This window comes from Epinephelus moara, chromosome 24, assembly GCF_006386435.1.
Source record: "Epinephelus moara isolate mb chromosome 24, YSFRI_EMoa_1.0, whole genome shotgun sequence".
In the NCBI taxonomy this organism is placed as follows: domain Eukaryota; kingdom Metazoa; phylum Chordata; class Actinopteri; order Perciformes; family Serranidae; genus Epinephelus; species Epinephelus moara.
In genome coordinates this window covers 49,535,893-49,550,394 of record NC_065529.1, presented here as the reverse complement: position 1 = coordinate 49,550,394, position 14,502 = coordinate 49,535,893, and the positions used below count along the sequence as shown (strand labels likewise).

Genomic DNA, 14,502 nt, shown 5'->3' with positions numbered 1-14,502 from the left:
TGTGTGTGTGTGTGTGTGTGTGTGTGTGTGTGTGTGTGTGTGTGACAGTACACCATCTGTGTGTTTTGGCCACAGGTCATTTGGCCAGCTTCACTGCCGTAACGTTCCACACCATTTACTCAAATCAGACAACTGCTACCTAGCTGTCTGCCTCACACACACACACACACACACACACACACACACACACACACGCACGCACATCAATCACTGAGCTTCAGGGTGAAAAGTTGGATTTATAAATAAACTTTATAAAGGGATTTGCATGCCGACAGTTATGAAATGCAGGACAAATTTTAACTCGGGTTCTCAGACTTCCTCGTGTCCACTGTCGGCACACAGATGCACACAGACGGGGCACCGAATCAGTGTGTAAAATAAGATTGCACTTCCATCAGTTTGCCAAAACAGTCACTTTCTTTATTTCCAAAAATAACTACAGAAGATTTCAAACGTACCTTATACAAGAGTACGAAAAAAACATGTTATTGAAACATGATTGAAGTGATTCTGTTTCCTCACAGTTCAGCTGCTTTATGTAACTCACTATGAGTTGTTTTCATAGCTATTCACTGCACGATGTTTCAGCAAACAGCCTGTCAGGAAAGTTGAATAAAAAGGCTTAAATTTGCTTAACTCTGAGTCAGTGTGGCTCTTCGGGATTAGCTGAGACAGCACAGACTCTATCCAAACACACCAGCAGTCCTTAAAGTATATTCTCCCTGACTCTACAACAACAGCTTTATATTTCGAGTCATGTTTTATTCTTCACATGGCTGCTCAAGCAATCATCAACAGAAATCATTACCACGGAGGAAGAAAAGTCCGATCTAACTGTGTAAATTGAGCTGTGTTTCCTTTTAATTTTACATTCCTGGAGATGGATATCTTTAAAGGGACAGTTCACCCTAAAACCAAAAATACATATTGTTCCTCTCACCTGTTGTATCGTTAATCGTTAAGTGTAGATTGAGTTGCCGAGTGTTGGAGATATCGGCCGTAGAGATGTCTGCCTTCTCTCTGGTATAAAGGAACTAGATGTCTCAAAAAATGTGTTCACTGATTTACAGACGTTTGTTTTCACCATGTAAATCAATTGGAAAAAGTCTTTTGGGCCTCAGGGCGTCACATGACGGTGTAATTATACTGTTTGGCCACAGCCAAAATTGGCTTCAAAGCCTGGCCCACTTCCTGGGGACCTAGCACCTACTCACGGACAAGACGCTCGTGACATTGCGAGATGTAAACATTAATGGCGTCCTCCTCGGCTGAGCTGTAACAGTAGTTAGCTCAGTGGTGCTAAGTGAGCTCGCAGTAGATGCATGCTTCCTTCTGCACCGTGACAGAGGTTGTACTTTGGTAGAAAGAAAATAGTTCCAACATGAAACTTCTCACAACAAGGTCTGTGGATTTTCTTGAGTAACTGGGTCATGATTTCTGGAAAGAGACATTGATGTTGAGTTTTTCAGATGTATTTTTTGGCGCTTTGAGCACCACAAGCCGAGTGCCATCTATTTCTATTACAACAGAGAGAAGGCAGACGTCTCTACAGCCTTATTATTCTGACTGATGATAATATAAATTCTGTAATACTGTGATATTGTGAAACCGTGGTATTTTCTAAGATGGTTATTGTTCTGTGAAACTTTCATGCCATTGCAACACTATATAAAACTGCTTTATTTAGTGTTTTTACTGGTTTAAATCAGAAGAGACCTCTATGGATAATTCAGCTCCCAGTAAAACCTCCTGAACATGTGGATCTTAAGTACACCGACATGCCAAACAGCATCAGAGAAACACTGATTTGTAACGTGAAACTGCTTTGTCCTGTCTTTTAACCGGTCTACTTCACTCGGTCTGTTTTTGAGAGGAGACCTCTGTGGATAATTCGCCTCCTGATTTTAACTTCCTGAACAATGAACACTGAAGGAATTTTCAGCAGGTTGCAACCTTCAGTCCTCACCACTAGTTGCCACTAAATCCCCCTAAATCTTACACACTGAGCCTTTAAGAGCCAGCAGGATCACTGAGGTTTGGCTGCAGTCAGTGCTGACACATGACCATCTCATTTAAACTCAATCTGCATCATCTGATCATTCGAATCATGTTTCATATTCAGGTCATCAAAACCAGCAACAGGAACATAGCCATTCCCCGCACCGTGTCCAACTACTCGTAAACTACAAACAGTGTGATGAACATTTCTATTTCTTTGCCAGATGGACTTATTTATTCACATCAGGAGGTCATTGTGCACTCATGTATAAATGTTGAATTATGGCAATTGTGTAATGTGCTCATATTTATTTCCATAATGTATTTTTTCTGGTCGGGGAGAAAAGCATTTGCCTCCTGTTGAGAGACAGATTGTGTGAAATGAACTCAGCCGCTCGCTTTGCTGTCTTATCCCTCCGCCTTTTTCTTTATCTCTCTCTCTTGTCCTGGCTTTTCTTTCCCATCCTCTCCTCTTTGCTTCTGCCAATCACTCCGTCTGTCCTCTAACACTCCCTCCCTCCTCGTATCTCTGTCTCGTGTTCTCTGGCTCGGTCAGAAAGTCAGGGTTTAAAAGGTGCTACATGAAAGTGTTTCCTCACAGTGTACAGTAACAGTGGAGTGAGTGATGAAACTCTCCCCTGTCTCACAGTAGAATAGATATGGATGGCGTGTCTTCTCTCCTGCGTTACTCTGTAATGACCCCTCTGCCTCTTTTATCTCTTACAGCTGCATATGCATCAACTTAAACAGGAAAAAGGCCCAGCTGTGCAGCTGCTACAGTGTCTGAGTGTTAAACCTACAGAATATGCATCTATTACATTTACTAAATTATACCGTGTTGGATCATTTGATTAACAATCACTGAAAATAAAACTGTAGAATATAAAATAGTAATGCTTTAAATTCTGATTATGGTTTGAGAACCTTGTGATATAACTCTCCACACACTAAAGACCAGGCAGTTAAAAACTGACCCAGTTTGGATCAGCATCCCAGCTGGCACCGGATGCATTATGACCTCAGAAAGACGTTGGACAGACGTTAAATTTGGATCAGAATAAAAATTGGATAAAGCATCATTTATATATCTAACGACGTTAGAATTTCATGTTGTGTTGACATTGTGCAGACTGTTTTGTTTTCCATATCTTACAACAAGATGAAGTTGGCATGAGACGTTTGGAAGATGTTGGATTTTGGTGACTCAACAACACAACACCAACAAAATAGACATTAGATGTTGTGGTCACCTGACATCACAACCTAAATTCCAAATATCAACATCTAATGACGATGGTGGCTAGCTGGGATAGCACCAACACAATGCTGGGTTAATTTTGCCCACTTACGACCCAGTGTTGGTGTTATTTTTCTACGTTTCTGTCGGGTAAACCCAAACTCCATCCATCCATCCATCCGTCTTCAACTGCTTATCCAAAGCCGGGTCGCAGGGGCAGCAGGCTGAGCAAAGTATTCCAGATGTCCCTCTCCCCAGCAACGCTTTCCAGCTCCTCCTGAAGACCTCCCGAGGCGATCCCAGGCCAGATGAACTGTATAATTCCTCCAGCGTGTTCTGGGTCTGCCCCGGGGCCTCCTACCACTGGGACATGCCTGAAACACCTCCAGTGGGAGGCGCCCAGAAGGATCTTGATCAGATGCCCAAACCACCTCAACTGACCCCTTTCGAGGGGCAGAGGAGGGCAGGAGCAGCGGCTCTACTCCAAACTTCCTCCGGATGTCCAAACTCCTCACCCTATCTCTAAGGCTGACCCCAGACATCCTTCTGAGGAAACCCTTTTCAGCCGCTTGTATCTGCAGCCTCATTCATTTGCTCACTATCCAGACCGTAGGGGAGAGTTTGGACGTAGATGGACCAGTAAATCGAAAGCTTCGCCTTCCAGCTCACCTCCCTCTTCACCCCAACGGTCTTGAACAGCACCCGAATCACTGCAGACACCGCACCAAACCACTGATCCATCTCACACTCCGTTCTACTCTGACTCATGAACAAGACCCGGAGATACTTGAACTACGTCGCTTGGGGCAGTAACTTTCTCCCAACCCAGAGGTGGCAATCCACCGGTTTCCGACAGAGAGCCATGACCTCAGATTTGGAGGTGCTGACTCTCTGACTCCCGACCACTTCGCACTTGGTTGCAAACTGCCCCAGTACATGCTGGAGGTCACGGTGTGATGATGCTGACAGAATCACATCATCTGCAAAAAGCAGGGATGCAATTCCGAGGTCACCAAACCGGACCCCCTACAGACCGTACCCAAACTAAAATGTGGTTATTTTGACTTGTTTCAGACACAACAAGCTCATATTTTACCTTCAAACTGTTAGGTTTAATGTTAGTCTTACAAAACAATGTGTATATGACATTCAAATCTGCGAGAGATTAATGTATTATTAACAGTTAGCAAAAGTTATTTGTTGTCCAACATAGAAGTTAGCGTGTTGGCCTTTTTTAGCGTTAACTAGTTTGTCCAAAGTGTTGTCTGATGGTGTCAGAAGCCAAAAGTGTTTATAGCTGCACACTCAGAAGCAGGTCGCGGTAGAGATGAACAAGACATGGTAATCGTTAAAATATGGAGAAAAGGCACTCATTAAAAAAAAAAAAAAGCGACAGAAGTAGTTCTCTAATGAAAAAAAGAGAGTCTGAGAGAGACATGCTCACTTTAGCTGGCTAATTGCTGCATGACTGTTGGATCACCAGTTTCTTTAGAACAATTCTGACGTCAGCACAGGTTTCTGGAGCTGTTGGAGCTTCCAGCATGCAGCTCTGATGGCGTATACTGGTTGCTATACTTCATATTCTGTGTGCGGTTGTAACTAATGTTTATTCTGTTGGCTTCCCTGCAGCATATCTAACTTCACCCCTAAAGTGGGAGAGAAGGACACCCAGAGAGCGATCCGACAAGCCTTCAACGTGTGGCAGGCGGTCACTCCGCTCTCCTTCCAGGTCAGAGGAAACGACAAACATTTCAGATTTACATTATCACGAATGGACAGTTCTCTTCTTACAGTAGCTTCACTGGTTTGTCCCCATTTGATATTTTTGTGAGGTCTTACTTTTAATTTTAAAGGTATTTAGGGCATCAAGATCAAATTATATAAAATAGAACAAAAATGAAAAATCAAAGCAAAAGTAACCAGAATAAATGTTTATGCCGTCATGCCGGCGATAGCCATGGCTGGAGGCAGGATCTTTTTTGGGTTGGTTTTAAAATGTCTGTGAAGCATCTGTGTATTAGAACTTGTAGCTTCTTTGCAGTAACATCCATATTTAAGGTTGTGTTCAGTGTCATGTCTACATGTGAGTCTGGACAGACTTGGAAGTAAACTGTAACTGCAAGGCAGTAACTGTAGTTTTCACTCTGTGTGTCTGTATGTTTCTCACTTGACTTTCTCACTCTGCTCCCCTCGTGTGCCGTTCAGGAGGTGCCGTACTCAGAGATCAAGAACGAGGGTAAGGAGGCTGACATCATGATCTTCTTCGCCTCGGGTTTCCATGGTGACAGCTCTCCTTTTGACGGAGAGGGGGGTTTCCTGGCCCACGCCTACTTCCCCGGCGCCGGCATCGGAGGAGACACACACTTTGACTCTGACGAGCCCTGGACACTGGGCAACGCCAACCACGATGGTGAGACATTCCTTAAAATGTAATGAATTAGATTCTTTGTACTTGGTCAGTCAAATACTTCAGCTTTATTTGGACTGAACTTATTTCTCAAAGGGGGGTGAGGTGATTTAAGACTGGCCTGTCAGGAGTGTGCGTGTTTCAACCCCACAACAGTCGTAATTACAGCCATTGAAATGTTGTTCAGTAAACTCTCTGGTCCGTCTTTAAGGACAGTCCAGGTTAGGGTTAAACTTTCTGTAGGTTTAATGCAAGAATGGAAGGTCTGGAGGGACAAGTCTGCCCACCCGGAGAGCAGGGGCACAAAAACCCTCGGGAAGAAAATGACAAAGTCCACAGCTTCACCTTCAGGGGTGTGTGGACCCTGGAGAAAAGCCAACATGCCACCCAATGCAAAGTCGCCTCACCCGCCATCCCCTTGAGGCCGGGCCCCAGCTCAACCCTAACCTCAGTGCTGCCAGCAGCATATGCTTGTCTCAAAGGTTAAACCATGCAAGTCTAAGTACACACGGCCGGTACAGTGAAACTGCGAATGGTTAGATGGTTCAGTCAGCAATGGTTCCTTCGATCACTCCAGCGTTACTTGGATAACTGTTTCAATTCTCAAACTATTACACTGCAACGAGTGCTGACCTCTGGGTATGCATGCCTTTTTCGGCAGTCATGTGCTGGCTTGGCTTGGTTTGGGCCGTCAGCCCAGCATGGCAGGATTTGCGTCTCCATTCCAACATGGCTGCCTGCTTGAAGGTGTGTCTTTAACTGATGACAGCTTGTCTTGAGTGATGACGTTTAAAAACACCAGACTGATCCACGGCTAAAGTCCCCGGTTATTTTTGCTGCATGTTTTTCCACAGCAGGGCAGGTTAAAGAAGTTTACCATTTGGAGGTGAGCTGTTTGCAGAGGTGCAGTAAGAGCCTGTTGTCTGCAGCTCTTCATCAACATCTCACTGTGGCGTCACCGCTACTCGCTTGAGGGCAGGTGGCCTGGCTTTTGGACCTACTCCTGAGAAGGTCCATCTCCGGCATGGCTTTGCGTGGCATGGCTCGTCTAAACTGACAATGGAAACACAAATCTGCGCAGCGTGGCTTTACTCAGCACGGCCAAGAGTGACAATGGAAAGAGAGTATAGATAACTTCAAGCCAATCGCTGGCTCTTGTGGCGTTGACAGCTTATTCAAATGTCGGCCCTATCGACTTTCGATGGTACTTTCTGTGCCTGCCATGGTGACCATGGGTAACAGGGCATCAGGGTTTGATTCCGGAGAGGGAGCTTGAGAAATGGCTACCACATCCAAGGAAGGCAGCAGGCGTGCATATTACCCATTCCCGACTCTGAGAGGTGACGAAACAATATCACAGAGTGAATCTTTAAAACAACAGCACAACTTATTTTATTATTTCAACTGTGACCTTGAGAGAATCGAGGACTGTCTGAATCAAGTCAGTGTTGAAGTGTGTAAAATGAATGACAGCTGAAATACCAACTGATTAAATTAGTATTTATTATTTGTATCATTTGTATATAAAATGCTTTTAATGTGAAGTGTCCTCGGCCCTCGCATCGCTATCTTTGAGCTCCACACTGTTTAGTCACTGGATGAAAAATGGAGGGGGAAAAAAAATCACTTCACTTTGTAGTTTTTTTTTTTCTTTCTTCGTCTATCTCTGTTTGACAAATGACTTATGCCAGATTCCCTCTGCTTGAATAACTAACGTGTTGATAGAGAGGGAGAGACGCAGAGAGGGGGAGTGATGGAGGGGGAGAGGAATCTGGTTGGAGAGATTAGCAGAAAAGAGAATTAGCTTTGACAGAGAAGCTCTAAATTTGCCATACCACATTACAGCGAGTGTGTACGTCTCATTCCAGTACGAACTGTCCCAGGAAATCTCCCTCAGCATTCATGCTTCAAGGCTGTTTGATTTCAGTGCAGCAGAGTTTGTGCACACACATGCGTTTGTTTTAATCTGCTGATTTTGTCAGTATATATTATATATGGTCTTAAGAGTATAGACCGACCCAGTTAATCATCTATCAGTGTGTGTGTGTGTGTGTGTGTGTGTGTGCGTGCGGTCACCCAGGTGCTCTCGTGCACACCCTCAGGAGCGTCTCTTTATCTCTAAAATCCCTCCACACACACAGACAGACACACTGAGTAATTGAAAGATTGGAAACTAGATAGTGAGACGGCAAAGTTCTCAGACGCCACGGAAACTAATTCACGGTATCGGCTTCAGAAGGACGTCGCGAGGACAAACAGGCCTCGTCTTCACCTCGGCTTTATAACCAGTTTTTTTTTCTGTCACTGCTGAGGGACGGCGTCTGCGATTGACCTGTTAACACCGGCAGGAGAGAGCTGAAAAACACATCAAAGACACAAACAGCTGAATGCAAACCATCTGTCTCCCGTTCTGTCATGTGATGATGGCGCTAAATGAAAAGTCAAAGCCTCTGCAAAGTCATAAGAATTTATCTCGTGGGGACCTTTAACGTCTGCAGAAAACTTCACGGTAATCAAACCATCAATCCAAAAGTGTCAGCCTGATGGAGGCGCCAGAGGAAAAGTCAGGGCATCACCAAATTCAGCAGGATTCATCCTTTGCAGACTATTAAAGGGAGAGGTCGGATTTTTTTTAAAGTGGGGTTGTATGGGGCACTTATCCATAGACAGTAGATGTGTGTCCTATACAGACCGAGGGTCACTGAATGTAACAATCTCATTTTCCAGGCCCGGAAAAGTCATTGAACATTTTGGAAAAGTCAAGGCATTTTGTTGGGTGAAATGAAATTGTTACAGTAATCTTCCGTGGATAAACTTCGCGTAATGTAGCAAATTTATTTTCAGTAGCTAACGATGTCATGCAGCTCGACTACACGTCGACGTGTGACGTTTTGTTAACAGTCATGTATGTTTCGTCCTTGTTTGTCAACGACCTTTTTTCCATGATGAAAACACACGAGGTCAAGCTAAACATAGATCTTGAGAATAAAAACTAGGACAAAATCTATGATTCATTTTCGTTGATGTGACAAGGCGTGACGAAAATGTTAGCGGTGGACTATCAGACATTGAAACCCAAGAACAGCTGTGCTTGTTACTGTCATCAAATGCTAGCAGTTAGCGCTTTATATTTAAACATAGATTTTTTTTGTTGTTGTTGTTGTTTTTTGGTCTTGTTAATTGATTATTGTTTACTTTTGTCTAGGGCTGACCCAAAAAATTTGAAGCTTTGAAGCTTCGTTCGATGGCACGGGATTCGATTGTGAAAAAAAAAAAAATTAGAAGCTTTGGCGCTTTTTTTTTTTTTTTTCGTTTTTTTGGGGGAGGCCTTAAACGCAACACTAACCCCCACCAGTCGGATACTGACAACGAGCGCACTCAGAGCTGGCAGACATGTCCAAGAGGTCATCAGATGTGTGGTTGCACTTTAAAATATGCCCCGACAACCCCCAGAAAGCGCCAGAAGTGCCAGATTTGCCAAAAGCAATTGGCATATCACAACTCAACAACAAATTTGGGAAATCACTTGAAAAACGTAAGTAGTAATTAAAAAAGGAAAAATCTCCGACAAGGAAATAGAAAGCCCGGCGCACAATGGAGACCTGCTATTATCCTGCTTGAACACAGACGACTAAATTCTTGGTTGGTTTTTTTTGTTTTGTATGTTGTATATGCTTGAAAAAGTAAATAAAATCTTTTAAAAAGAAAACCAAACAAATGCTAGCAGTTAGCTCCACTCGCAGCCAGCAGCCGCCAAACTCCACTCAGTCCGGACTGGAGAAGGTTTGTGGGTTGATGGTGTTTGACAGGCAGGTAGGTGGCTCAGTTATCTGTGAGTGTAGCTGTGCTGTAAGTAAACAGTCTGAACTCAGATCAGTTTAGTTTGAATCACCAACTCTGTGAGAGGACGCCAGTTTAAACCTCCAGACTAACATGTTGCACATGAAGTCAAATGACAGTTTGGAAGTGTGCACAAATTATTTGTCTAAATGAAATTCTCTTTAATCTCTGGTACATGAATCAGCCTCACTGGATTAGTTTAAAGAGAAACCTATAGAAAACATCTGGACTAAAAGTTGACTAAAATGTTTTGAATTTTCGTTGACTAAAACTATGAAGGATAAAAATGACTAACTTAACATTTTCATCTCCAGACTAAATCTAAAACAGCTGTCAAAGCCCTCCATGTATGCCCGCTAGTTGAAATTATGTTTCAATGGAGTTTGAATCTGATATGTCAGAAAAGCGCCAGGTAGGGGTGGGGAAAAAATCAATTTTTAGATGCATCGAGATTCTGTCTTGAACGATGCGAGCATTGATGTGGAAAACTCATAATCAATTTTAATTTTATTTTTATATTTATTTTTCAAATTACCGTAACTCCTCGACCATTCACGCTATTGACGTAATTCCAATGGCTTCTGAAAGCTGAGAAGCGATATACGGTACATTACGGTAGTGACGTCATTACCTGTGAAGGAGGGGGGGAAAGTGAACACAGCAGGAGGAGAGTGCAAGTTGGAGTGTTTAGCTATGTTTTAGTGGAGTTTGGGTGGCGTTTCCTTGTAAATAATATTTAGGGACAGGAGAGTCCCGTTGAGATTTGTGGATGAGGAGGATGGACCGGAGGAGACTGGTGGAGCGTAGTCATCTCAACCACAGTAAGTAATACAGTTTGTATGCACGGGATATGTATTACCAGTTTTATTATAATAACGTTTTTCAATATCTAGTGTAAATGTTCTTATTGGCTCGTTTTATAATCGAAATCGTTGCCCTCAGAATCGGAACTGAATCGAATCATGAGGTGCCTAGAGATTCCCACCTCTAACGCCAGGCAAGTGGGGCAAAATGTATTATACGTCCTTAAAAGTCATAGAAAAGTTTTGAATTTTTGTCCATGAAAATGTGTGGGAACCCTGAAGCCACTTTGTCCCTGTGCAGACTTTACCTAATGCAACTCTTCATTCTGTGCAGTGTGGAGAGGAAGCTACGTTATTCCCTTTATCTTAGTGATTTACAGACTTGTTCCAGTGTATCAGTGACGGAGCAAGTGTTGAAGAAATCTGCTAATTGAAAGAATATTTCTCATTTCTTGACAGGAAATTATGTGTTTCTATTAAAAATGTACCACATATTAGTGATTTTGGTCGCAGAGAGAAAAATATTCTTGGCAGGTAATTTTTTTGTTCTTCAGCAGAACTTGGCAGGTGAGCCAGAAAGTTAATTTCAGGCGCTGCTTGTACAAAATGATCTCTGGCATGCAAACTCATCTCTGCCAAAAAAAAAAAAAAAGAAGACGAGCATTTCAGCGGGGGAACTGCTGGAGTTGAACAAAGCAGACTCTGTGGACACGTCAAACTGGGATTACTTGAGAGACAGGTTTCATCACAGCGATATCAAACATCGTCTTTATCGCAGGCGGGCAGACGGCTGCAGGGGCAAACATGACAGAGAAAGCCGTTATCGTCACTGCGGGGCGCCGCAGCAGACTATAGACCAACCACGGGGGGGAGGCAGACGCATAGAGAGAGCCCACTGGGAATTCCCTCGAGCCGCTGTACATGAAGTGTACGTCTTGTGCTGTAAAACCATCTTTATCTTTCCTGCGACATGGAAGAAAGGGAGGCGTAGGGAGGGAGGGAGGAGGTAGGAGGAGGAGGAGGAGGAGGAGGAGGAGGGCTGTGGCGAGAGATGAAGAGCTGAAAAGGCAGAGAAGAGGCATGAAAGAAACAGCGCCAGGGACAGAGGAGTGTGTTTGTGTGTGAAGGTGTGAGAAAGGGGAGAGGTAGATAAAAAACAGACGTACAGAAGGACAAATATTTGATTAAACCAATATCAATTTTTATACGCTGAAACCAATCCCCTCCCTGATTTTCAGCCAAACTCGGCCTGTTGGCTGATCGATCCTCCCACAGTTCAGTGTTCATGATTTTTATGCCTCCACACCGGCGGTGGCCCTGGTGGGAGGAATTATGTTTTTGGGTTGTCCATCAGTTCGTCCATTCCATTCTCTCGAACGTGATATCTCATGAACACCTTGAGGGAATTTCCTCCATTTTGGCACAAACGTCCACTTATATTCAACAGTGACCTGATTAGAATTTGGCGGTTGAAGGTCAAAGGTCAGAGCGACTTAACAATACATGTTTTTTTACCAAAACTCAATATTCCTGCTTAATTATGACAAGATTTCACAAAAAAGTCTGAGAGGATAAAATGATAAAGTGATGACATTTTATACCAAAAGGTCAAAGGTCAGCTTCACAGTGACATCATAACGTTCTGCATAAAACACTTATCTGGCCATTATTCTACGTCATATCTCAGGAACACTGACACTGAAGGCCTTTGCGCACTGAGTCAATTTTTTTCGTCCGAATTTGTAGCACGTCTAAAAATAAATAGGACCCCATGTCGTGTCAGTCATGTTTGCACACTGACTTTGAAACTTTAGTTTGTCATTGAATATTTTGGAACAGGTTCGATTTTGTTTTTCGTATCCGTCAGAGTCTTTAGAGACGTGTGACCAAGAATCAGTGAAGAAAATGTGGCGGCGGGACACGAGACAGAGGAACACACAGAATCATCTCATAACTCAGACAGCTACGTTCAACAGGTCAGATAGTGATATTCAGGTGGATGATGATGAAGAGGAGGAGGATGTGCACTGCAATGAGGGAGGACAGCTCCGCCCCTTCATGCAGCTGCGGGGCCAAATGACAGACAGGGAGGAAGTGATGTCAGTCAGGTAGGTAACTCCAGTGGAGAGAGGCAAAGGAGGAAATGTGTCTTTTCATTTTGTCACGTACAGCGAATTTACACAATGATTAGAACAATAAAACACATCAGACTCAGTGTGCAAAGGCCTTAATCCTGGGTGCTTATTGTATAGATCTTGCGAATGATTGCGGATGATTCAGTTTGCCACCTCGGAACGACACCTGTGTTTGTTTGTTTAAATCCTCACATTAAATTAAAAATGGTGCCATTTCCTCTGGGCTGTCTGCCCTCAACAATGCAAACCCATCTCCATTGTGATTTTATTTTATTTTATTTTTGGCACAAAATGGAAATACTCAACTAAAGTACAAGTAGTAAAACAAGTCGTACAAGTTCTTAGTTACATTAGACCACAGGTACAGACTGAAATGTCTCAGCAGGGACAACAGAGAAGAAGAAGTGACCGTTTGACTCAGAGAGAAACAGAAACATAAAATGAACTTGTGAACACAGACACAGTTCCAGTGAGTCTATAAGTCATCTGTTGGCTGTAATCTTCAAACAGACCTGCCCGAGTGAAGAGAAAAAGATAATTATGTTCTGTAATTAGGTTCAAACAGAGTCAAACCAATTACTGAGCCGATGAAATGTATTAATTTGAGCTCTGCGTTCAGACCGTAAGAAGTCATTAAGCGTCTGACAGCAGCTCAGAATCTCAGCTCTTAAGATTATGACAGAGAGCCTGGTTTTAATAAACCTCGCAAGAATACATGACATTCGGGAAAACAGCCTTTCATTCTCTTTCCTGCTGTTTTGATTAGTTGTAATAGGAGTGCAAGTATGAACAGGGGAAGCAGTTGTTTTTGTTACTGTGACGGAGCGCTTCAGCTGGAAAATCCTTTATTTAAGAAATGATTCAAGTTCAGACCCTGCTCTCTCAGAGCATTGTCACTCTTTGCTCCAACTTCTTTCATCATCTCTCAGAACTTAAGATTTCTATTTCCAACAAAATCCTATATTTACACAGTTTAGATCCAGTTTACGCTTCTCATTTCAAGTGTCTTGTATCAGACTCCAGTCCAGAAGGAGGTGGTAATTCACCTGGAGGTGTTTGGTAGTTTCCAAAAATGTCAGAAGAAGAAAAACTAGCCCAGACCACGGGCTTATTTATGCTCAGTGTTAGAGATGGAGACGGACAGAGCCTTCTGTCTCACTGAAACATTGCTGCATTTCCAGCTGAGACAGTTGCAGGAAAAGTTGTTGTTTTTCACAGAGACTTTGTTTCATATCCAGCCAGAATAGTACAAAGATAAGTGGCTGTATTTTCATTGAAACATTACTCCATTTCCAGCGGGGATAGTGGCATGAAAACAAGTGTTTTCTTTTGTTTTACCAAAACAGCTGTTTCCTGCCATGTTAGTGGCACATAAAGGGGTTGTTTTTCAGAGAGCCTTCACTGCATTTCCTGCTGAGACAGTGGCAGAAAAAGTGGTTGCTTTTACAGAGATATTGCTGCGTTTCCAGCGGAGATAGTGGCACAAAAAACAGTGTTTTTCTTTTTACCAAAACAGCTGTGTTTCCTGCTGAGACAGTGGCATAAAATGTAGTTGTTTTTACAGAAATTTCACCGTGTTCCAGCTGAAATATTGCGAAGACAAGTGGTTGTTTTTTTCCACTGAAGCATTATTGTATTTCCAGCAGAAATATTGGCACAAAAAGTAGTTGTTTTTCAGAGAGACTTCAGGAGCTGTGTTTCCTGCTGGGATAGTGGCACCAAGACTGGTTATTTCAATCCAAAACACAAGCCCTTTTTAGACAGGAACTGTGCAAATTTGCAGGAAAGCTCAATCAGTCTTTTTTCAGCATTGGCAGTATAAAAACAAAATCGGGGAGTGCAGCAAAATGCCCCCTTTTTCGGGGCAATGGGGGGCGTGAGCAAGTAACAAAACGTGTAGCTCAGCGTGTGACGTAAACAGTGACGTGGGAGGGAAGCCGCGGCTGGTCAGTCCTTCAGCGATTCTCTCATAAGTCGGTTAATGGCCTCTTCGTTTGCGAGGACAAGGAGGGCGCACAATTCCTTGTCTCCCCAGTTGCTCATCTTTACAGTGTCTGTCAGGTTTGTGTTTCCCTCTTGCTA

General features: G+C 43.2%; 2 protein-coding genes across 4 annotated transcripts in view; one reads left to right on the top strand and one right to left on the bottom strand.

The window, feature by feature from the left end:
* LOC126385760 (nuclear factor 7, brain-like) overlaps window positions 1-14,502 on the bottom strand; it is a 410,666-nt gene that overhangs the window by 322,600 nt on the left and 73,564 nt on the right. The window lies entirely within an intron of this gene.
* The window catches only part of mmp24 (matrix metallopeptidase 24), a 109,942-nt gene that overhangs the window by 61,359 nt on the left and 34,081 nt on the right, over window positions 1-14,502 (top strand). The window contains exons 4-5 of the mRNA XM_050037678.1: window positions 4,865-4,964; window positions 5,441-5,645. Of these exons, the coding sequence (XP_049893635.1) occupies window positions 4,865-4,964; window positions 5,441-5,645 (305 nt within the window). The remainder of the gene's footprint in view (window positions 1-4,864; window positions 4,965-5,440; window positions 5,646-14,502) is intronic.